The 25,964-nt window shown below is 32.6% G+C and overlaps 1 protein-coding gene across 4 annotated transcripts in view; it reads right to left on the reverse strand.

The window, feature by feature from the left end:
• Positions 1 to 8,123: 8,123 nt before the first annotated feature.
• Lmbrd2 (LMBR1 domain containing 2) overlaps positions 8,124 to 25,964 on the reverse strand; it is a 47,889-nt gene continuing 30,048 nt past the window's right edge. For 3 of the 4 annotated variants that reach the window (XM_063258069.1, XM_063258070.1, XM_003470219.5), the window contains exons 10-18: positions 25,482 to 25,663; positions 24,740 to 24,873; positions 23,080 to 23,185; positions 22,467 to 22,564; positions 21,175 to 21,278; positions 20,032 to 20,078; positions 18,564 to 18,669; positions 15,446 to 15,572; positions 8,455 to 14,570 (exon numbers count right to left, since the gene is read on the reverse strand). In XM_063258069.1, the coding sequence (XP_063114139.1) occupies positions 14,510 to 14,570; positions 15,446 to 15,572; positions 18,564 to 18,669; positions 20,032 to 20,078; positions 21,175 to 21,278; positions 22,467 to 22,564; positions 23,080 to 23,185; positions 24,740 to 24,873; positions 25,482 to 25,663 (965 nt within the window). In that variant the 3' untranslated portion in view covers positions 8,455 to 14,509. Of the gene's footprint in view, positions 14,571 to 15,445; positions 15,573 to 18,563; positions 18,670 to 20,031; positions 20,079 to 21,174; positions 21,279 to 22,466; positions 22,565 to 23,079; positions 23,186 to 24,739; positions 24,874 to 25,481; positions 25,664 to 25,964 lie in introns of all 4 variants that reach the window. The other variant, XM_063258071.1, reaches the window with a different exon arrangement.

A 25,964-nucleotide genomic window follows, 5' to 3' on the forward strand; every position in this document is an offset into this window, starting at 1 on the left:
AGGACAGACTATCTGAACTGGAGGGCAGACTTGTAATATGGGAGAATGAAATGAAAAACTTCTGAAAAATAACAAAGAAACACACAGCAATAATACAAAGACAAGAAGATGATAAGAGGATCCATAACTTAAGGATTAAGAACATAAAAGAAGAAGTAGGGACACAAACAAATGAACTACAAAAGCTGCTCACAGAAATAATCCAGGAGAATTTTCCTAATTTAGCAAAAGGTAAAGATACTCAGATGTATGAGGCATACAGGACCCCAGCTACCTACAACCCACACAGAGCAACACCCAGGCATATAATAATAAAAATTCCAGAAATTCAATACAAGAACAGAATATTGAAGGCTGTCAGAGAAAAGAAACAGACCACTTACAAGGGAACACCCATCGGAATTACAGCAGATTTCTCTGCACAAACCATCAAATCACGAAGAGCGTGGGGAGAAGTAATTCAAGCTTTGAGAGATAATAATCTCCAGCCAAGATTGAGATATCCTGCACAACTGTCCCTGGAAATTGATGGAAAAACAAGGTGCTTCCAGGACAAAGAGAAACTGGGGGAATTTGCAACCACCAATTCAACTCTACAGAAAGTATTGCAGGATATTCTAAAAAAAGAAAAATACAAAGAATCCAGAAATAGTGGCAGGGAGGCCACAATGAATGGAGCAGAGAACAAAATGAAGAAGACAAACTGACAGCTACTGACACAAAAAGAGCTCAACAGAAATGAGGCAGAGAAGATTGGATGATAGGAACAGCTATTTTGGAGAAAATGACATCTTAATAGGTAATACTGATTTAGTATCATCTTGTTTTGAAGTCTCATCTAGCTTTTGTTCTTCTGTCTCCAATGGTCTAAATAGGTTGTATCTTATTGGATTTTATTATGTACAATAGTATAAGCAAAAACCTTTTAAAGACAAGATTATACAGAAACTATTGTTCATTTTCTGTTAGTCGATTCTAAATACTCTGTAATGCTGTCATTCTCTTAAATGGTTTTACATTTTGTTTTGATATATTTAATGCTACAGTATACCAAGTTGTACTCAAGGATTTCAAGGAAAGAGACAATATGGTAACTACTTTTAGGTCAGGATTATCTGGTGGTGAAACACTATTCTGCTTAAATGGTTATGTTTTGATCTGTGCTGTTTTGTTGTTATGCCCTCTTTTATCTCAATCGCCACTCCATTATTTACTTTTTTATCTTTATCCTTTTAAAGGAAAAATAAAAATAGCAGGATATATTATAGTAACCCACTTTGACTTTCCATTATCTCAATTTAAAGCCCTGTATTACTCTCACCATCTTGTTTTTGACTGATGTTCCCCTATTCTGTTTTGCTGGATAGTATCAGGTTCGAAAGTTTAGGCATCAGCTGTGAAGATAATGAAATTCATTATAACGCCCATTCTCATTGACTTTTTATCTACTTTTGAAGACCTACAATGTCTCCAATGTTTTGGTTTTGTCGGTCTTGTTCTTTACTGTTTTATTCAATTTTATTATAGCTAATGACATAGGCAATTCTATTAGAGATAGCGGGAGGCATTATGGTAACCACTGTTGATAACCTTGTATTATGTTTTTGTATTATCTATTATGTCCACCCTTTTGACTTGACCGATTCTGTTCTGTTATGTCACATTTGGTTTTACTCTCTTCCAAAAAAGTAATAAGAACCGTGGGAGCAATGAAACCCAAAATGTGTAATAGTCATTGTACAAAAGAGAGGAAAAGAAAGTGCTCTAAACCATAAAACTGCATGTATATTTAAGTGTATAAGATAGAAAATGATATCACAGAGTTTTATTGGATCATTGAACAGAACTGTTTGCAGTATCATTGTTGGAATGTCCACTTTACAAGCTTTAATTTTGTGACTTGAACAATTATTTCTAAGATGACAATATGTAATCCATTAACTGGTGATTTCCTACTGTTTATTTTTTTTTTTCTGTAAATCTGTATAACTTGTACCCTTTCTCTGCTTTTTTTTTCTCCTTAAATAAAATTTTAAAAAAAGAGTCCTATGCATACAGACTCTGATTTAATGCTGAAAGATAAATAGGTATAAAAATCATTCCTGCCTTCACAGGTTTATGATCTACTAGACCAAAAATCACCTATACGATTGTTATATATGTGCTTATTAGTAAAATGCTATTGCTTGTAATTCTCTCATGGAAATATATATACAATGCAGATCTGCATATGGAGATTCCATCTGTATCTCTACCTATAGATACTGTCTATATTTAGTCTTAAATATCTATCACAAAGTATACTTATCTCCAAGACCAGTACAACATTCTTCTAGTATTTTTAATTGCTACATTTATAAGTCCCTTTTCCAAGGTAATGAATCTGGCTCTCAAAATTATCAACACTTTTGCCAATGTTCTAAATCTTACAATGCTCAGGAAATAGGTTTAGCCGAACTAACCAACTCACTTGTGGAAAATAAAGCTCCTTAGCAGACTACAAAGTCTGTCCAGTATTTTATCTTTAGTTTGAGAAACTTATACTGAAGTAACGTTTCAGAAGTTATGTAGTTTTTGTTGTTTATATTATTTGTTTGGGGGAAAAGTGAATTTGGTTCTCTTTGTAATCCATTTCAGGAATTGCCCCTCTTACTGTCCATTTAAATACACATTTGAATACACATATACATTTGAATACACATATATTTATATACACATACATTTAAATACACATACCACAAATATTTATAGGAATGCAGAGAGAAAAGGACCAAGCTCAGAAATTTCAGCTGAGAATGAGGATTCCATTGGCAATTGTACTTAAGAACATGTATAACAATACACTGGCAAGAAAACAAAAAACAAAACAAAACTTGTATTTTTCCCATGGCCTGAGGTTTTTCAGGAGACTGACATCAACAATAGTGGACTAATTTATCTTGCAGAGAAAATTCAAAGGGACTCGAGTATTTGGGATGTGGTCTGGGTACTGCTGGCTACTTTAAGCCAGGTTTGCTTTGAGAATTGGAAGCCAAAGGCAGAGAAGGAAAATGTGAAAACTTAAATTTTGGCCCAAAGGAATTTGAGGTCAAAGTGTGACTGCTGAATAGATTAGTGCCATTAGAAAGAAATGAAGTACTCTGCACAGATGTAAGAAGATTCTTTGAGGACACCTCAGGAGTCACTAGTCGCCAATCATCATAGGCTCAAAGTTGCAAAACTGTAAACCTTTCATTTGAGAAGAGAACCCCTGGGTTCCCTGTTCAAGAAAGACCACTAGGAAATTAAAACACTGAGATTCATTTTATCATGCTCAGCCAGTCAGGAATTCAGAGGCTGCTGCAACCATGGGTGAAGGGGGCCTGGTTACTGCCCATGCTTGTGACTCTGTCAAGTTCATGTGATACTTGTTTCTTCAGTAGACAGAATATGAGTTGTAGGGTAGGAAGGCTTCAACCCAGATTTCAAAAGACTCCAGAGACAGACATCAAGCAAGGTGCCTCTGGGAGGGCAGTGCATGACATTGTGGGAATGAAGCCAAAGGTGCAGTTCATACTCCAAGAATTTGCAGATGACAGGAATGTGGAATATCAGCCAAGGAAACCTGCAGGCTTAAAGCAGAGTCAGTCTAACAGACCAGCTCTGAGGGCCACTAAAGTCATTTGGAACTCACCTTTTAACACCATGGGCCCCACTGTAACACTTGATATGGAGCTTTATGGGACCTACTGTTTGTCCTCCTAGTTTCAGTCTTCTTTTGGTCCAAGTAGTCTACCTCTCTATTCCTTCCTTTTGGGATGGAAATGTTAACCCTGTGCCATTGTACACTGGGGCTGTGTAACTTGAGATTTTCACAGTGGTTAACAGTTAAGAGCTTGCCTTGACTGTCATGTAAGACTCAGTCAGACACGGGCTATTGAGAAATGCTGGAATTTGGTGAACTTAAAGAAGGGATTCTTGCAGTTATGGTTTACATAGAATAATCCTGTTATATTTGGTACAATTATAAACTTGCCATTGTCTTTATTTGGAGATTACATATAGGTTAACATGTATTTATTGATAAAGGGTAGGGATGTGGTGGACAGTAAAGTGTTAACTAGACTGGCTTTCAGTTGCACTAGCAAATTGCTGGAGTACATATCTGACTTTGCCTGGGTGGGTCATGGAGGTGTACCCAAGGGTCTATATCTGGTCCTTCCCATCTTCTTTCCTCTCAAGTATTGGTCTCCTACTCTGTTTCCTGGCCACCATGAACTAAGAAGTTTTTCTCTGTCATGACCTTCCACCATATTTCTACATTTGACCCAAAATCCCTTTAAAATACAAGACAAAATAAACCTCTCTTCGTTTAAATAGTCAGTTTTGGATGTTGTGTCCAGCAGTGGGAAAGCTAATACACTGGCTTCCACTATCCTGGCTATGATGTTGAATCATCCTCTAAATTAAATACCCAATCAAAAATGGGCAACTGAAATAATATTCACTTCTCAGAAAAAGTACAAATGTAGAATATATAAAAATATTTAACATTTCTGATCATTAATGAAATGCAACTTAACACAACACTGAGATTCCATCTAACTCTCAAAAGAATGGCTATAATCAAGAATTCAAATAATAACAAATACTGGCAAGGCTGAGGAGGAACACTTTTACATTGTTGGTGGGAATGTAAACTAGTAAAACACCGTAAAAACCAGCATGGGAATTTCTCAAAAAACGAAGTAGAAATTACATTCAACCCAGCAATACCTCTTGTGTCTATTTTTCCAAGAGTTAAAGACATCATATTACAATGATACATGCATACTCATAGTTACAGTAGAACAATTCATAATAACTAACTCTTGGAAGTGGTCTGTATGTTTATCAGCAGTTGAGTAGATTTTAAAAATGTAGCATTTATCCCCAAAGGAGTACTACTCTGCTATAAAGAAGCATAAATTTGAGTCATTCATAGGACAATGAGTACACCTTGAGATCATAATGTTAAAGTGAAATATGTCAGACACACAAGCTTAAACCACACATAGCTTGTTTTATATGAGAACCTTAAAACATAAACAATTTAAAGAGCAAGATAAGAAACAGATGATAGAAAACAGGATGATAGATCTTTTGCAAATACGAAGGGGAACAACAGATGCTGGGGAAGGAGTTGGAAAAAGAGGGTGTAACAAGAACTAAGATGTTATGTACATGTACCAATTCCCCACAATGAATGTAATCATTATGTACTACAAATGAACTAATAAAAATATAATTTTTTTAAAAAGGTGATGGCAGCAAAGGATACACCTGTTCAAACAGAATGGAGGTTTTCAAAAAAGGGCACACTTCCTTTTTTCCTTTTTTGTTCCCTCCAGTCTGCACACTATTGATTGGTGCCACCCACAATCAGGGAAGGGTTTGCTCTCTCAGCTTGCTGGCCTACATCCCAATCATCCATGGACCCACACTGAACTGGGTGTTAGTAATCTGTTAAGTCTTTCTTACTCCAGGCAAATTGAACTATTACAGTAAACAGTCATAATTGTGGTTTTCTCAGATTCTTTTTCGGTATTTATATAGACAGCCGTATGTTTTTCCTTGTTGCATCTATTAATAAATCCCCTTAATATTAATATTAGTAAATCATGTGTACATTTCTTAGAGAAAGTCAAACTTGGATAAACATCGTCATTTTTCTAAAGTAGCAGTGCATTATGTTAGGTAATATTTATTCATTTTTTACTATTCATAGAAATATTGTCTTTCCCTGTCATACTTAAGGCCTTTTGGCTTAGTCAATTCATATTCTTCTTGATTTTCATTTTTTTTCTTGTGACTTTCCTTTTTGATGCTATCTATACTATGTTTAGATGTCAAGGATGTACCAGACAGGAATAATTCTGAAAAAAGAATAAAAATCATTCCTCAATTTGTATTTGAGAAGAGAGATAAGCAGTACTATATAGGAGATGAGGTAGCAATAAGGAAGATAATGAAGCAGGGAAGGCACCTCTGAGAGACGACTTCATAGAAGGCCTGAAAGAAGTGAACTAGCCATGCAGATAGTCAGTCTTTTTTTAAAAATTTTTTTTATTGCCATCAATATCATCCCTAGTCTTTTTTTTTTTTTTTTCGTTTTTGATCGGCACCGGGGATCGAACTCATGACTGCCTGCTTGCAAGGCAGGCGCTTATGCCACTGAGCTAAATCCCCAGCCCCCCAAATAGTCTTAATAGTTACATGCTATGGGGAGCCTTGTACCCAGCATTTCTGAGTGTACTGTCTGATAAGAATCCTCACCATCATGTTGAGTAGTATTATATTATCTCCTTTTACTTATTTAATCAGTACCAGGGATTGAACTCACGACTGCCTGCTTGCAAAGCAGGTGCTTACGCCGCTGAGCTAAATCTCCAGCCCCTTATCTCCTTTTATTTTTAACAAAATGCATCTGAGATTGAGATCTGCCAAGTGTCTCTGACTTAACCAGGATTCCTAAACACCATGTTAAATGATGTTTTTTTATAAACTTTAATAATTTGTAAATAATTTTTGCACATGTAGCCATGTAATAAAGATAGCATCACAAATCATAAGACTTATCATTTAGTTTTTTGGTTTTCTCTTTTTGTCTTGTTATTAGGAACACAAATTGTCGGTATTGGTGATGGAAGACCTTTTCTGGTTTTCAAGTGCATTAATGGTAACATTTGCAGTTTTGAGTTACTTGTATATGTACTCTTGTCTATACACATAGATACATGTCCGTTATTAGAAAAAATGTTTGGTTTTATTTTTGTTTTCTAAGGATTTTTTAAAAACATAAATGAATATTGAATCTTATCAAAATGTTTTCTGCATCTCTAAGATAATCATGTAACTTCATTCATTTAAATTATTTGCATTAAAAACATTTGTTTTTAAAATCTTTAAAATTTTGCAACATGCAAATGTTCAGGAGTGTACAAAATATAAATATACACTTTAGAGAATATAAATAGAAATTTGCTTTTTCAAAAAACTCTGCTTCCTTTCCCTGAGTCAAGTGTTACTCTGACTTTCATAGGAAATCACTTCATTTGTCTTTCCTTACCATTTTATCAACTTTACTCAAATCTTTAAACAATAAAATTAAGTATTGGGCTGTTTTGTTAGTTGCTGTTTTTGTCTTTTCACTTTTTATCATTTTATTTTTCCTCCTTTGGAAGCTATATACTGTTTTTATTCTTTTGATGACTACCAAAATGATTATGACATGCACCTTTCTCAAAATCTAAGTTACAAAGAAAGTTTAAATGTTTTTATCATAAACAAATGATAGATGTTTAAAGAAATAGATAACATTTAAACAGATTTACATACTGCACAATATATATGATGTATGATAGGATGAATGTATAATTTTAAAAAATTCACTGCAGTAAAACACACACACACACACACACACACACACACACACACACACACACACATATCCTGTCAGTAATTCCCCTTACTTCCCTTAACTTCAACCACACTTATTCCATCATTCCTTCTAGTTTCTGAAACAGTTCTGGAAAGCCTCTTTCCTATCTTTAATTGTGTTATCACAGTTGCCTTGATGTCTTGATTAGATTCAAAGTATTTCCCTTTCTCAGTTATTTTGACTCTGGGAAAGAGCCACAGTCACATAGTGCCAGATCCAGTGAAGAAAGAGGATGCAGACATATCACACTGTTCACAAGGCTGCCTTTCCATTGGATGGCACTCAGTAGCAGCCTTTACCAAACTTTTTTTTAAAAACACACCTCATAAATACACTCACAAAAGATGACTTCCAGAACTGCTTTAGTTAAGTGGCAAGATAGGCTGTGTGTGTTCAAAGCAGGAGAATATTTTGAGGGGAATTAATGGTAATGTGTGTTTTCCTGTAACAATTTTTAAAAATTTAAACATCCACCATATTTCTATCACACTACGTACATGTATCACATCATCACATGGTACTCTATAAATATGCACATTTTTATGTTTCTGTCATTCAGTTACAAATAAGTATAAATTTAAAATGTCTGAATTAAGCAGTAATCTTTACCTTCCTACTAGTTTTATCACAACCTTTTAACATAATACCATTCCTCCACTCCAGATTTATGTAAGAAGTTGTATACTTTAATTTTCTCTACCTAGTCAACATTTGTATTATCAAATAAAATGTCTGTGTAGCAAAACACACATAAAGGCCTGTACTATGCAAAACAGGCACCTATAAAACCATCTCCTAAATCAAGGAATGGAAGGCAGGCAGCAATTCAGAAGTCATCTTAATCACTAATCTTTCCTTCTCCTCAAATTTAAGTATTGATTACTCAAAGATAATCAATAGTCTGATATGCATGGTAATCTACTCCTTGATTTTCTTATATTACCACAAGTCATTTATCTACTTAAGTATTTATGTCAAATGAAATGTATAAATAATTAAGAAAATTCTTCATAACATGTTTATTTCATGCAGAGCTACATAAATTTCTATATTTTAACAACTAATCATATAAACATTTCAAAAATTTCATTACATCACAATAAGTTACAGTACTACAAAGGAATTGCAAGTCACCAAGTTTGTCAAATTCAAATGCAGAAACCGTTATGCATAGATAAGGTAAAAAATGCTAATTTACTTATAGGTAGCACTTTAGAAGCTATTTACAAATACCTATTTGAAAATGTAGGGAGAATTTACAGAGAAAAATAGTTAAACCTACAACACACTGGTCAGATAGGAAAACATTTATCAGATCAGGTAATAATGGTTGATTAAAGATAAATTTAGCATCATGCACTAAAAATGAACATAGTTAACATTTTGAAAAACTCAACAGATGCACATTTGAAAAAACTTTATCTTCTATTTCACGAATCACCTGAATTAGAGGAAGAGAAAAATAATAAGCACTTTATTAATGCAACATATAAGTTAGGCTTTTGGTATAATTTGCTTGGGTACTGAGTATCATATATCTTTATACAGATATAGATATATGATGTAGCAGTGTTTCAAATTCATGTTATTCAACTTTAGAATATTTTTCCTAAGATATGATCAAAACCTATTTGAGAAAAAAATTTAAACAGTAAAAGCAGTACTATAATTAGCTACTTACACAAAATGTTATAAAAATTAAATAGCAAGAAATAATAAGATCAATATTAGAGCAATTTTGTATTTTTCATTGCTATAATTTATAAATATATATTAGAGTATGATAATTGAAAAGGCAGGTCTACATAATTTATACCCTCTAAAATGAGAAAAATATTTCAAGTTGGTTTAAAAATAAGGACAAAAACAAATCCATTGGATTGCTTAAAAAAAAAATACAGATTCTCTCCCCTACAACTTGGTATACTAAATAGGGAAGATATTAGCCAGCATTCTTTCGATAAATACAGCTCTGAGTTAAGTTGACAAGATTTGTTAATAATATCAACTCTAAATGGTGTTATACTGTTTTAAAAGTATGACTTTATATATGTCTGCCATAGTAAGATGTCTTTCTACTCTTCTGAACCAAATACAGTAAAATTCTCCTTTTACAAAATAATTTGAGATTAAGATAATCACAAAAGAAAAGGTTTTCCAGGGAAAAGAATGTTAATTTAAAACAAATATATCTTAGGAGACCTATGACCTATGACCTTAGGAGACCTATAAGAGAAATACACCAATAATCTTGCTTTATTAAGAAATATAATAGTCAGATGCACATCTGTAGTCCCAGCTATGCAAGAGGCTGAGACAGGAGGATCACTTGAGCCTGAAAGTTCATACTAGTCTGGGCAAAATAAGAGATCCTGTCAAAACAGGAGAGGGGAGAGGAAGGGATAAGCACAGAGTTGAAGAAAGGAGGAGAAAGGAAGGAAGGGGAGTATGGAGGGAAGAAAAAACTGATTGACTGAAAAGTTATAGCAAAGCTTCAGCTGACATTAATGACCAAATATTTGAAAATGGAAATAAAATTTTAAATAAATCAGGCTTGGAACAGAAGAATTGGGGAGAAGAGCATGTTTCCTGTCCAGTGGGAAGGGGACACATACTGTGGCTGATGATTCAAGAGGGCTTGGTCTCTAGGAATTTGGAAAGAAGATAATACCACATGATGTGTTGCTGGACAGGAAAAAGTCACTGAGTTGGAAGTACCCTACACAGAGAGGCATTTGTATTTAAGAAAATCTCCTGTATTCCTCATATTGTTTCAACTTTCTCAAAGAAATTTTTAATATTATTATTTATAAATTTCTTTTTATTGAAAAAAAGGTTTCATAGTTCTTAATGAGTTTTGATTTTCTTTTGTCCCTTTTTTGGGAATACATTTTTATGGGAAAAACATTACACTGAAATAATTATTTCACTAAAGTGCCCTCCTTAGTGACCTAAGTGACAACACACTGACCTTGTAGCATACTTAACATTTCCCTTCAAATGTGGCTTAGTGTCTAGCAAAATCTGTTTCACCACTTTACATTAAGTACGTTACTGCTATTACAAGCAGTGAGATTTGTAGTCAGATGTAGCTCTGTTTAAGTGTACTACCCATTGAAAACAACTGTGTACATAAAACAGAAGAAAAATCTATTGGCATTTTGAAAGCCACATAAGACAGGTCTCAAAAAGGAAGGAACGAAAAAGTGACAGAAGTGGCAGAAAAGACAAAAGCCTAAATCCATTTACTTCTTAACATTTAGTGCAATCTATTACACCTGGAGTATGCTAAGTTTCTCAGGAACACATTTTTTAGTGCAAATATACCTTCCTCCTTCTGATTTTCAGGCCTAGTCCACTCACATCATAAGTATAAACCTTATCTTACTGAACAGTGTGAACTGTAAATACAGAATGTATTTATCCTTTACTACAGTAATCAATACAACATCAAGAACATTCCCTAAAACTATTAAACATAATGAAAATGAAGTTTGTTATTGAACACAAATGAAACTCCTTCATTAACATGCTAAAACATACTTTAAAAAAGCATACATATTGACTTTCCTACTTACATTTAATTTAGGTATATATTTTGCTTAAATTTCTAGAGCAATAATTTAAACAAATAGGCAAAAAAAACCCAAATCAACTAACAGGATTATTTTTTAAATGTCTACATTGTTGAATTCTTTGATATAGTCTTTATAATGTGGAAAACTAATGCTCTGATTTAGTTTTCTGCCACTTTTATGAAGAGAAGGCCTTTTGTACCATTAAATTATCGTAAAGCCCCTGTATTCATTTGGAATACAGTCAAGTTTTAATAATTAGACATAGACTTTATTTTTTAAGAATGTTTTTAAGTTGGGCATAGTGGCCTTTGAGACAGGATTGTGAATTCAAACTCAGCCCAGACAACTTAGCAACTTGGTAAGATCCTGTATAAAATGAGAAAATTTTTAAAAAGGGATGGGATATACTTGAAGGCAAGGACCCTGGGTTCAATCCTTGGCACTGCACCAAAAAATAAAATAAATTTTTTGACAAAAACTGCTCTATTGATAATAAGTTGTTTATGTCATAAAACAACCAGCAATTTACAAGTGATTCATGAAATTTACAGGTTAGTATTACTTTCTGCAATGGTTATTTGAATCACTAGCTTACTGAATATCCTTGCCTAATAATTACTTAGAAAAATAATTTAGAAAACTCTAATCAGGTACTCCTCACCATGTAAGAAAGAGATCAAAAAGTAATTATCAGAAATAGTCTTTAAGAAATGCACTTTGCATGTAAAGTATATGAATTTAGTAGTAATATTTTACAATCAGTCTCACATGTTAATAAGCTTCTCAAAACAGAAAATTTTTTGTATATATGTTGTTTACATAAGGTAGTTTAACAAATATTAACTTATTCGCCAGAATAAAAACCCTCTTAAGTCTTCAAAGGTTAAATCAATGCTTTCCAAACTGAAATTTACTCAGCAAAGTAACTTTCCTAAGTGGCTGCATATAAAATGCTTTAAGACAAACTCTGCTTTAAAATTTGAAGACTTGGGATCACAGAACTAATCAAAAATTATTTTGAAATAACTCAAAAGTCAAAGGGACTCTATAACACTTGCAAAGTATAAATACATGTGCTTCAATTATTATAATCATAAAAATTTAATAATAAAGAAAGAGTAACATTTCTTTATATTTTTAACTATCACTATAAAAGTTATTTATTAAAGTAACTGGACAATTTCTTCTTTTTCTATTTCTTTACAACAGCATCTGAGTTTCATGACAAAACCTTATGAGAAACACGATTCTTTAAATCTAAATACTAGGCCGAATAATAAAACAGATTTTCTACAGGACATTTGATGAATTAATTTTAGAAAGTTTTTGCTTTGAGGACTTGTAAGCTTCTCTGTCACAACAAGAACTTCGATCCCTTTCTGGGAAGATCATTTCTCTCATTTGACATCTTCAGGTACCACTAGGAGGACATAGCATCTAAATTCTTATACATAAACCACAGCTCAACTCCCTCACAACAGTTTTGTGAGTATTTCAGTAGGAAAATTGCAAGTATCTTCTTCATTCTGCAAATGAAGAAACTGAGACACTGAAATGTTACATGGTCTGCCCAAAGGAGTCACTGAATCAATTGTGAAATTATAAACAATATTAAATTATCACTTCTTCTAGTCTATTGCTAACAACACTTCAGAATAAAAAGTTCAAATGTGTATCCTCAAATGAGCAGGCTATATGATCTCCAACTGAGAATACATCTATCCATTAATAATTATTTTAAAGGGGGATATAACTTCAAAGATCATTAAAACTGAAAGATCAAAAACAGATAGGGACTGTAGGTTTAGCTCAGTGGGGAATACTTGTTAGCATACACAAGGCCTTGGGTTCTATCTTCAGCACCATAAAAAAAGTAAAGAAGAAAAAAAATTAATACTTGGATAGGAGCATGCTTTTAAAATTTTTCATGATAACATTCATTAAAGAGGAAAGTAAAAATTTTTAATTTATGACTCAGGAAAATTATCTTCAAGAAACATATAATTATATTATTAGGATAATACTAGAATCTTCTAATATAGACAGTTGAAATGGAAAATGAGCACTAGTAATAATTATAAGGACGCTACTCTGAGAATCAGCAGCCAGGTATATTGGCTTATTGCCTTATACCTGTAATCCCAGCATTCTGGGAGAATGAAGCAGGAAGATTGCAAGTTCAAACCCACTTTATGAATTTGTGAGACTGTCACAAAATAAAATACAGCCTGGAATGTAGCTCAGTTTGAAGTCTCTGAGTTCAATCCCCAATACCATCAAGAAAAAAACCAAAAATTAAAAAACTGAGAGGCAAGCTCAAGTATGGTTACCCCATGTGGCATGGATTCTATGAGAATTACAAGTATTTTCAGAACTATAAATACTCTCTGTGAGCATGTTACACTGTGCTACTTCCACTTTGCAATAAAATGCTGGTGCTTTAAAATATAATACTCAACTGTGGCTTAAACCAAAAAGATTAAAACCATCAAGATGAAATAATAAGCACATTTAACCAAAAAGTTATTATTATACAATTCTGTTCTAGTAGTTTTCTATAAAGCATAATTTAATAAATTCATGTTTTATCTTTGAATAGCCACATGTTTTCTTTTTAAAAAGTGTAAACAAGAAACTTTAAATAGATAATTCTGAAGAATTCTTTGGTTATTAAAAATTATCATTAATACTTAAGATTGCCCCTTAAACTGAATCAGTACTTAAATCAATATACTAAACACCCAAAGTGAATTATTTCCCTCTGAAATGGAAATCTTTTCTAATGTAATACCAAAGCGTTTTTAAAATCCAGTTACTTCAATGACTGAAAAATAATATATTGTTTGGTTAGTGTATACATGCTAAAGATACTAACACTATTAATCGAAATATAATCTTAATTATTCATGCAAAATACCTCACAAATTTGCATACAGATTTGAAAAAGAACTTTTTACATTCAGTTATGTCTAGTAAGTAAGTTTTAAGACATGAGTTTTGTAAATATGGTTATTACTTGAGGTCTCCATTCACTTATGTTTCTTTGGGAAATACAGGTTGAATACATTTTTTAGAAACAACAATAATGTAAATCACAACAATAAAATGTATGACATTTAGTACCTTTATGGCTTCCTTGAATCTTTAAGTAACTTTCCTGAAAAGAATTTGCATGAAACTGAAGTATATGTTCTCTACATATACTGATCTTTATCATGAATTAAATCTTTCCACTGTAACCCTACTTCTAAGGCAGACACTTAGGGAATGGTATGTAATAAATCTTTTAGAAAAGATAATACCCTTTAATAAACTAAACTGTGATTAATTCTTTTTGTTGTTGTTGTTGTTGTTGTTATACTGACACTTCCTTGACAGTAGGCAGGAAATTCTAGGGCGTACAGATGTTCACAAAAACTGAACCAATGTGATGTGTTGACCCGCTTAGTTGTTCCACAAATTTTTTCAGACTTTAGATATCTTCAAATATTATACTGGAAGACATTGAGAGATATCGTCCACCAGGCTGATATCTAAAGGGCAAACATAAAGAAATCATCTGAGGCATTAAAAATAGAAAACGATAATGAGAACACTATAAAAGAAACTAACCACATAGCTTGTGAGCTAAATCAATCAGCAGCTAAATGCAGAAACTTACCTTCCAAACATATTATCCAAAAGAACTTAGTTATAAATTAACCAGCAATTGTTTTAGAGTCTAGAGTATATATATGACAGAGAAATATTTTTTTAAAAATGAGAGTATGTAAGACATATTCAGGAGACTTAATCAGTTTAATAACCACTCTCAATTACTGAATATAAATAGAAGATTTTAGGTTTTTGCTATTTATAGTAATAATACAGCAACATCTCTGTGCATCTGATATTTGTTTTAATTATTTTTGCTTTTATTTAATTATTTCCTTGTACCATAGTTGCTAAAACTATAGTCTTTGCAGTAAGAATACTGGAGTCTACATGCCTGACTTGCCATTTAGAGGTGGCTCTAGCCAAAGTTAGGCCTCTCTGTATTTGTAACCATAAAATATCGTTAAAGTACTTAGAAGTGTATCTTCCATCAAGATATAGATACACAGTTGTTTGCTAAATATAATAAACTTCATAAATAGAATTGCCAGGTACAGGCATACGCACATATATGTGCATATATATAAGAACTTCAATTCTTATGTATAATATAAACATACCAATTTTAATTACCATGATTGAATGGTATATTTTTTTAAATATAAAAATATTAAAAGGAATAAAATAGTATTGAAGGTTGTAGTAAAAAGGGCTATTTTTCTTACCTTACCTTATCACTTGTTTCTAATCTTGTCAATATGTTATTAAAATTTCAGAGGAATGTTTGAGTCAAAATGACATAATCAGAACCTACCTTCCTGATTCAGATTCAAGAGGATCATCATTGAATGTTTCTGCATTAAAATCCAAAGGTTCTGCATCTTGGAGAAGTTCTATTCGATCTCTTTCAGTTCTATTATTAGCCCTCGTATATTTGGATGCTGTTCAAAAGGAGAAAAAAGAGAAATGCCTATTTCCTTACTGTCTTTTTATTTATAAATCACAATTCATGGGTTCACAAGAAGAAAAACCAAGATTTTACAGGATCTGAATTTTGACTGGGAAGAAAAATAATGAAAGAAAAGATAACTACATAGTTCTTTAAAGTCTGATTAAAACTATAAACAGTAGAATAGCAAATAACAGGAAAAATTTCCCCAACCTTGCAGCTAAGTTCAGAAGCAGATACAGCAGACTTAGTATGAATGAGAATACTTAACTATTGTATTATAACAGTGAAGCTGTTCATTATCAAATCAAGTTTCAGTAATAGTGACACTCATTTTTTTGGCTAGCACTAAAAAATGTAATCAACCAAAGCTCTTAAAGAAAGTCCAGCAGTGGTCAATATATATAAAATGCAAGTTCCACGTTTAATTTGAAATTTTCTAGTAATTACATGAAACAGTAAAATATATAGATTAAATTAACTTTAGTATATTTAATTCTAACACATTACATACAAAATATTATCAATATGAAGCACTAGCCACATTGTGAGTACTCAGTAGTCACATGCAACTAATGACTACCACACTGGGCAGGACAAATCTACAGAGCTCTGCCTTTTCTCCATGGATGAAGATTTTCTCTACAAACAATTTAAGTTCTCATGAAATTATCTAACAGTCCAAGTAGCTTCGAAACAACTTTAGGATACAGCTCTTTTCAAAAACTTAAAGCAACTATTCATGTCTCACATTTTGTCATCTTGAACTCTGACATAAATTCAAGCTTTTTATTTATTTATTTATTTTTTTGGTCTTTTTCCTTTATATCGGTACCGGGGATCGAACTCACGACTGCCTGCTTGCAAGGCAGGCGCTTATGCCACTGAGCTAAATCCCCAGCCCCAAATTCAAGCTTTTTTCAGTGTTTTTCATAATTTTTTCATTCATTTAATAGTAATTAACTACCACATTCTAGGATCTCAGTAACTCATCATCAAAAAAGTCTTGTGTCTCCTCTTCTATTAACCATTTTCCTATACTACCAGATGTTTCCATTCTGTAAACTTTATGGTAACACCCAATGCCTTTACAGAATCCTGCTATTCCACAGCTTTAGCTGTTCATTATTTTATCCCAATTATGTCAAATAAATCCTTTTCACCTCTGAGATCTCTGCCTTACTTTAAACCCTCTTTATTTCTTGACTGTATTATCAAAATATACTCCAAATTCATTTTTCTAAATCAAACATCCTATCATGCTTCTTCTCAGATTAAAATCCTGTTCAATACAAAACCCAACTTTTGAGTATGACAATGTCTGTTGTCCACATCTGTATGGCCTCCTCTCTTTTCAGTCTCACTATACTTAAGATGCTTAATCACAGAGAGAAATACAAAGGTTCTCTCATATCACTATGTCTTACACTCATTCACTATTTCTCCTGATTAAAAATCCTTCACTTGGCTAAATATTATCCACTCCTAAATATGGAACTATTTTTTTGTTACAGAAATATTTATTGGTCAAACCTATTCCCCAGACAAAACCCTTTTTCTATTCCCCAAGATGAGCTTTTCAGTACCACATATGTACACATCTGTAACAGCTCCCATGAGAAATCTACAATAGTCTAACAGCTCCCATGAGAAATCTACAATAAATAGCCTAACAGTTCCCATGAGAAATCTATAATAAAATCTGTCACTAAAATATTTCTAAAATTTTTATGTAGCTCTTTTGTGGTTTCTATATCTATAATATTCTCCCAACTGTTCATGCACCTCGTTCAAGCTTTCCAATTAGATCTTTTCACATACTAATTTACTATTTTAGTCACTGTACTGTCTGACAATTCCAATATTTGAATCACTTCAAAGTCTAATATGTTGACTGCTCTAGGTAAAAGATGGCTCGTATTTTTTTTTTTATAGTTTCCTATTTTCTTGAATACCTCCTCATTTTGCCAGACATTTTCTACAAAATAAAGTAGAAATTAAGACAAATACCAATTTTGCCCAGAATGGTCATATTTCTTCTATTGGTAATCCTATTGAAGGCTGAAATTAACCTAGTTGAAATATGTAGCTAATCTGAATTTGGACTTTGTTGTTTTATTTCCCTTAAGTCCCACAGATTGTACATTTCTCCAGAAATGGACTGTCATTACCTTAGGCTTTGTAGGACTTCAAGTATCAAATGGTTCTCTCTCAGTATTATTTCCAATCATGCATTTCAGCAGTCACTGCAAGCCTATGCCATGGATGGGGAGAGGGGAGTATGTTTCTACTTTTCTACTTCTCCATCAGTAGAGTACTGCTGTGCAAAATTTATCATTGACTGGAAAGGAGGCCTTGGTTTTCCTGTTTCACCTTCAGTCTTTTGCAGACCCCTGTACATTGAAACCTCAGTGATGAGGTCCCTCAGTATTATATCTCTCCCAGAGACAACAAACTTTGCCTTCTCTACAGTGCAAGGTTCTACACAAAAATAAGAGACAAATGGCTTCTTTGCCTCATGGCAGTACAAGGTCAATGCTATGAGAGTATCAGTCTCTCTCTAAAATGTGAGCATCCTAAAGTCAAGTCATTTGTTTTGTTTATATAGCTATAAACATAGGAAAGTATCTGACATATATGGGTTAATCAATAAACTATTATAAAAATGACTGAATAACCAACATCTACTAACAGAAAAATATAGAAAAACATCAAGGTAAATAGTAGAAATAAGTACTTGCCTAGAACATGAGTGGCCTAAGTGCTTATGTTATTCAGGTTAATATACTTATTCATTTGGTGTTTTCTTTATTAGAATATATATTTGAGTTTCCCTTTCCTTGTGTATATGGAGGAATATAAGAAAGTAAATCACTGAAGATAATTATTACAAAATCTAGGCATTTCTAGATTGGTATCCTAATTCTCAGTCTCTATACAGGTAAACATAAGAAAAAATCCCAAGCAAATATAAACTACTTACACCAATTGGTATTACCATCTGAGAAATTTGACTCTTTTGGATCAGAATGAACATTTCTATTCCTAGTGGAATCTTCTCTATTGTGTCCATAACGTTCTTTCCATTCCTAAGAAGGAAATATAAATGAATATGTAATTAAAGAATAGGAAATACCCATTAGTGTCAACAGATTCTATATAGAGAGTAATTATTTTAGTCAGAAATACATTAGTATCAATACCTTTAAAAATCACAGGCCAATGTTTATATTTTTATATGTTTTATTCAAATCAATCTCCGTAAGCCTGAATTTTCAGTGAAGACATTTATAGACATTTTTGCTAGCTATGATTATGTTAAATATTAATCTATCTAAAATTCAAAAACAATATTACAACTACAAACTTGACCATGTAAGAATCATGAAAACTCATAAATGACTTATCAGATGTCAGTAAAATTTTCTTTCTCTCAAATAAGCTACCACAACCTTGAAAAGTCATTTTTGATGCTGTGATTCAAGTTGTATAAGGTATAATTAGATGATGACTAACAGAATTGTGAATTATCTTAAATGTAGTAAAATCATATTCACTGAGATTGTACTCATTAAGTTCTTAGAATTGTAATGGCCACTAGAATGTAATGGCCATTCACCTAATTTAACCTGCCATGAAAGAACTCATTCTAAACTATGTTTTTCAGTTCTTTGATTAGGTCACAGTTTTCCACATTTGAGCAGGATATTGCAATTTTGGTAAATAGTGGAAGTTAGAAATTCTCATAGAGAGTGAAGTCTTTCTCCAGTAACTTTTACTCTTTGATTTTAGTTTTACCTCTCGCAATAAATGGAGATATGTCTATATGTGTAACTCCTGAAAATGTATATATTATGTACATGCAATTGTATTTCAATAAAGCTGTTTATTTTTTTAAAAAAGAACACGTCTTCCTTTTACATGATATATACTGTAAAATAGACAACTATCAAATTTCATTTCTCCCTTCATTTTATCAGGAAAATACATCCAGCTATTAAAATTTTGTTGTAATTATGACTAGGTTTTTTCATTTGTTGCCTTTTCATAAAGAGAAAGTTAGCTTGTATTAGCAAATGGAGGACTAAGAAAAATTAAGAAGGAATAAAGTTTACACTATGTTATTAAAAAAGCATAACAATTTTAAAACAATCAAAACCACTTTAATACAAAGGTTTCATGAAGTTTTTCATTCATTCAACAAATACTACTGAAAACATACCTTAGGCAACAAACTGCTTGCCACTGACCACAGATTAAGTAGTTTGTCACCAGTATCTTTTTGGAAAAAAATGACAGGATACCTAGTATTTGCATATAAAAGTACTAAAATCCCCTTTCTTGAAAAATATGCCCTGTCATTTTTCCACTGTTTTTATATCTTTAACCAATTACCTTAAATCGGTATGATTCTTACTACTGTTAAGTGATTTAGTAAATACTGTACTTACTCTTCTTCGATTTTCACCTTCTTCTTGCCTTTGCCTTTTTCTCTTCTCTAGAGACAGAAAAATAACCTCAAATTTGGTTGAATATTGTTTAATTAGACATAGAGTAATTGCAATAAGATATTTTCCTTATGGTGACCTAAAATTTGTTGCTCTCTAACTTCTTTTGTTTCTAGCTCTATCTTCTAGGCTGACTCATACTTTTTTCTCTGTGTCTAATAGGAGTGCTTTCTCTTGTTACTCTCTCTCGTTACTCTCTTTAAGTCATATACACTCAGCATTTAACATCGCCCCATACAGGATATACTATAATTTTGGTTGTCCTTCAAATACCTTCTAATTTATTGTCTTATTTGTGAAAATCAGATGAGGTCTAATTAATTCAAAAAACAAAACTATTGTATCAACTCAATAGTAGGGAAGAACTATACAGTACTTGAAAGTGTCAGAGAATGTCCAAATCCCAATGTCCCAAAGTCAAATCCCTCCCGTCCCTACATTCTATCATCTCCTCCACATCAGTAAGTTAATACATTCAATTTTGTGACTGGCTTTTAGTAGAGTGCCATATATTCTAACAGTGCTCACGTTCTCACATTAATAACATGATAAGAGAAACAGCCTTGAATTGAATGATTTTCCATGCAGTATCAAACTAATGACTCTCTAATGAATTTTATAGAATATAGAATTTGGAAAATATGTTTCAAGGGAAATATGAATACAACTCCAAAATGATAAAAAGCTGTTTTTAGTTGTAGATATAATTTATGATGTAGAATCTTTCTTTCTTTCTTTTTCTGTCTTTTTGAGACAGGGTCTCACTAGGCAGTTCAGGCTGGCCTTGAGCTTACTTTGTAGCCCAAGATTGTCTGTCTTGAACTCACAACGATCCTCCTACCTCAGTCTCCCAAATGCTGGGATTACGGGAATGCACCACCACGCCCAGTAAGAATTTCTTAAAGAAACATGAAATATGGATGTTTTCAATTTATTTTTCCTTACAAAAATATATAGATAGATTTTTAGCTAACCAGCATTAATTTCTAATTTCTTAAGATATATTAAAGGTTATTTACAAATTATACAAACATTATTTTTATCTTAGCACTTAGCATCTTCTTTTCATTTACTTTAAAATCTTACCTCGTTTGATTAATTCTTTTCCTTCATCAACTAAGTCTGATGTCATATCATTATCTCCCATAAACTGCTGGAAACCAAGCAGATTCAGACAACGAGTTCCCAAACTAGTAAAAGTAGATGTTCGTAAGACAAGCATTATTTTCCATTGTAAACAACTAAACTATTCTTTAGTATTGTCAACCCCAAAGAAGCCTATGGTTCATTATTACTTATTATTGCCAAGTTACATAGTATTACATCTATAATTCTTTAAGCAGAACTAATTTCTCTTTCTAGGAAGCTTATACCCAGCAGTTTTCTCAGTACTGTGTATAGATTCCTTACGGTATAGACTCCTTACAGAAATAAACTAGGTCAGGCTCAGAACCACCTAAAAATAAAAAGCAAAAAATGAAAGAAGGAAAAAAAAAACCAAAGTGCTTAACATTAATAAAATGTTTTTGAATTCAATGTATGTGAAGATATGGACAACTATTTCAGAGAGAACAGGAGCCATTAGGATAGCAACTGGTGATTTCCTGTTGTCTTGTTTTGAAATCCTGTATTGCTTGCATTGTTTTGTTTTGTTTTGATTTGCTTTGTTTTGTTTTGTTCTCTTTAAAACAAAAAACAATGTTTTTGAAGAAGTGGTATTTTTGGTGTGTTATGAAGCATTTATGAAGTAAGAACAAACAAAAGGATCTTCTACATGTGAAAGCAGAGGATACAACAAAACAGGCACACCTGTCCTTTAATTTCTTTCGAATTTTATATCTTCCAAGCTTCTATCACTTACTTTAATTCCATAAAACAAGCAATCCATGAACCTTGCAAAACTAGAGAATTTCTCCTCCAATCCTAGATGTCCTTCTTGGTTATAACTGCTCCTAACCTGACTCATCATAACGGGTGTGATTTGAAGCATTTAGAAACCCAGCAATGATTATGAGGAAAGCCCTAAGATTAAATTATGAGTTATTAGAAAGAAGTTAGGTATGAAAGGGTCAGGCTATATCGGACTTCACTGACAAATGCCAGGAGTTAGGTGTTAATATACTGTAATTAATCATACCAGTTTGTGCTTAAGTAACTGTAGTAAAATAACACTACTTCTCTTTTCATTAAAATATCCTTAGAGGGAAGAACCTAATTTCTTCATTAAAGCAATTTCTTCAAACTATTCTCAGTTTCCTCAAAACCAAAATCAAACAAACAACAACTATCAAGCAAACAGTAAATATTTAAAGAAGTTTTACAAAGAAAAGATACACAGATCCCACTATGGGTATAAGGAAAAATGATAAATTTCTTACCTAAAATAAGTAGCAATGCAGAGAATTACCACCAACATAGGATAATAAATGTAGAATCCATCTGCAATAAATGATAAAACTTTCATGGAACCCATAATCTGAAGAGCAAAAAAAAAGTTATATCAGCATAGTTGTATATTTTTCATTTGTTTCCATCATTAGAAAATCTGCTGATAACCAGTTATATCAATATAACTAAACTTTAAACTTTTCAAAAGCTAGACACAAAAGCAGTAAGTGATCTGATTTTTTAAAAATTTGCTTTCTATTAAGATTTTCTACTACAGAAAACTGCTATTTTAAAAATACAACCCAAAAGTATATGTAAGTCTATAATTACGAAAATGAACATTATGTTAAGTTAGGTCTCTTAATATTACTCAGCTAGACAACCTAATGAAGTAAAAAACATTTTTCATAATAAGAAAAGCAAAATCACTTTATCAAATTATCAGTAGTTATATGTACAATCTTTAAAAGAAAGTTTAAGTAACTGGAGTCCAATAATGTTACAGAATTTTTCAACCAACATTAAAAGAAATTTTACAGTAACATTTCACACATAGATAACAAATCTAAAGAATTCCGCTTTTTTTTTTTTAACCATACTTACAGATGTATAAGCAGTTGGCTGAGTATTCCGGTGAGAGATGGAGGAATCCATATGGGTCAAACCCAAGAAATTAAGACATAAAGGAGGAGTCAAACGGCAAAATAACCTACAGTAAACAATTTTTTAAAAAAGAATATATAAAAATAACGCAGAAGAATACATTTTTTGTTAAACTGAAATGTATTCAGGTCACTGTACCTATAATTTTCATCTAGTTGTATAATACATACTCTGAATTCTTTTTTTTTTTTTTTTTTTGTCTTTTTCATTTTTATCGGTACCGGGGATCGAACTCACGACCACCTGCTTGCAAGGCAGGTGCTTATGCCGCTGAGCTAAATCCCCAGCCCCATACTCTGAATTCTTAATGTGCACTGCCCTTACTAACTTGGAGTGACATTCACTGTCCTAGTAATAACATCTGTCATGAAAACATCTGTATCTACAGAGCAAAACTACAGCCTCAGGATGCCTGGTATGGCTATTCTACCATTGCTTTATCTGCATAATTTGTGGCAGGATTTTATACTTCTCAATTCCACCACCTGGGCAAGCCCCCATCTTGCTGTATGACAAAAACAGTAACATCCACAAGGCAAATGGAACTCAGTACATAAAGGATCAGAAGTTGTATCACAATGTGTCATTTTGACAGGCACAGCTATAAAAAATTGTTCAGTTTCATCAGATAAAGAAAAAGTACCTTATAAAACTAAAGTTGAAGAACTGGGAGTGGATGGGGTATAAATATAAAGTAATATGAGGAAATTCCTTTGTGGTTAAAAAAATAAAGATGGATTAAAACCCCAAAAGGCTAAGTGTGATGGTGCATGCCTGTAATCCCAGCACTAAGAAAGCTGAGGCAGGAGAATTGCCATGGGTTCAAGACCAGCCTGGACTACATTGTGAGTTCAAGGCCAGGCTGAACTGCAAAGTGAGATTCTGCCCAAAACACATACAACTCACAAAGAAAAACCTCAAGAGAACTAAATAAGCCATATAATGTAGCCAACAGTAAAATTGTAATATAAATGTCCTGGTTTTAATATTGATATTTTAAAACAGCTATAAAAGATATCACCATTTGACAGGCCCAAGACATAAAAGCAAAAGAAACTTAAAAATGCTTGAGATAACAATGTTCTCTGAACTTTCGAGTCTAGCCATCACAAATACATCATAGGATTGACTGAAGAACACATAATATTATGCAACCTAGCCCAAAGAGCCATCTCTTTAAATTATCTCTTTAAATTCCTCAAGAAAAAGTGTTCTAACCAGTTTTATTAGTCCTCCTCAAAACAATTTCAGGTCACCGACTTTCAGATTATTTTGCAGGTATGAGTTAATTTCTAAATTTAGCACCAAAAAATTAAAAAGCTAAACTTCCAATTGTTTCTACTACTTAAGTCATCTATAAACTGACTCTTGACTGGTAACCTCATTTTTCCTATATTTCTTTTCCTACCCAACCTGGCATAATTAACTTTAAAAGTGAAGCAGGATTTAGCTGGTAACCAAAAATGGTACTTATTATTACCTAATCAATTGACTCATAGAAATGTAGGTGTTAGTACAACATTCATAAACAAAAATAAGAGATCCACAGAGATACATGCAATGGAGACATTTCTGTGTTTCCAAACTCAATCCTACTTACATGCCACTGAAAAGTAGACTGTATGCATCAGTCTGGTGATGGGAAGCCAAATAATAATAATTAAATACACGAATCCTGAATACAGTAGAATAAACACAAATACTGAGGAAGAAGATGGAAAGGAAGCAAGCAATCTGGAAAAAAAATTTGTTTAAAACTAATGAATATTACAAGATTTATATTATTCATTTGCAGAAAATATTTATTGATGTTCTGAAATTTAAATATGATAATGGAAGTTTTCTTTATACTGGGGATCAAATTCACAAACCTCACGCTTGCTAGGCAGGTGCTTGTGCCACTGAGCTATATCCCTGGGCCCAATAATGGAATTTTAAAAAATGATCTAAGAAAATGAAATTACAGAAAAAAAAATCTACATTTCAACCAGTTCAGTATCCTAGATCTCTAAGTTTCAAATCTATCTCCTAAAGTCAGCCTGTTTTCCCATTCCCTTGAAAACTCCACATGAAGACTCCAAGTTATGCAGCTTCACTGTGATAAACAGCAAAGTATTCTCATAAAATTATCTTGCAGTATCTTGCACTTTTTCATCTCTCCTTAATTACAGCTCACTTTTTGTACCCTGGGTAAGCTCATTTTTGGAAGTCTCCATAATACTGTAGAAAATATCTCTGCTTTTATTATTACTATATGAAATAAATATATGAGAAACAATACAATAGTTAAGGGTAAGACTATGAAGCTGAATATACTTATGTTAGATATAAAGTCAACTGACCTCGATATAAATATAATTGTATGTTTTTTCTGCCAGCTGTATGAAGACTGCAAAGAGGGATAAGACCGGAGTTGTGCTGAAGAATGTGCACTCTGACCACACAACAATCACTGAAAAGATGGATAAAACCACAGCAAGAATCCTGTAAAACCACGGTCGCAAAAGACATTCCCAGTACCATTCTAGAAGATGGGAAAAATAAAATAATATTAGGAAAAATAAAGTAGTAACAGAATATTTGTACTGTTTCAAAATATATCCAACAAGATAATTACAAAGAGAAAAATAGCAGCTTTACACTGGAGGAACCATCACCTTATCCAGACAGACATCACCCAAACAACAGTTTGTGATAACAAACTATCATCACATGTGCTTCCTTGCTGTGATACACTGAGCAGAAAACAATGTCACTGCCATGGAATTCTTTCCCCAAATGCATAACCTGTATCTAATCATTAAGACATTCAACAGAAAACTGAC

This window comes from Cavia porcellus, unplaced genomic scaffold, assembly GCF_034190915.1.
Source record: "Cavia porcellus strain 051 isolate PalLab524CR breed Dunkin Hartley unplaced genomic scaffold, mCavPor4.1 scaffold_11, whole genome shotgun sequence".
Lineage (NCBI taxonomy): Eukaryota > Metazoa > Chordata > Mammalia > Rodentia > Caviidae > Cavia > Cavia porcellus.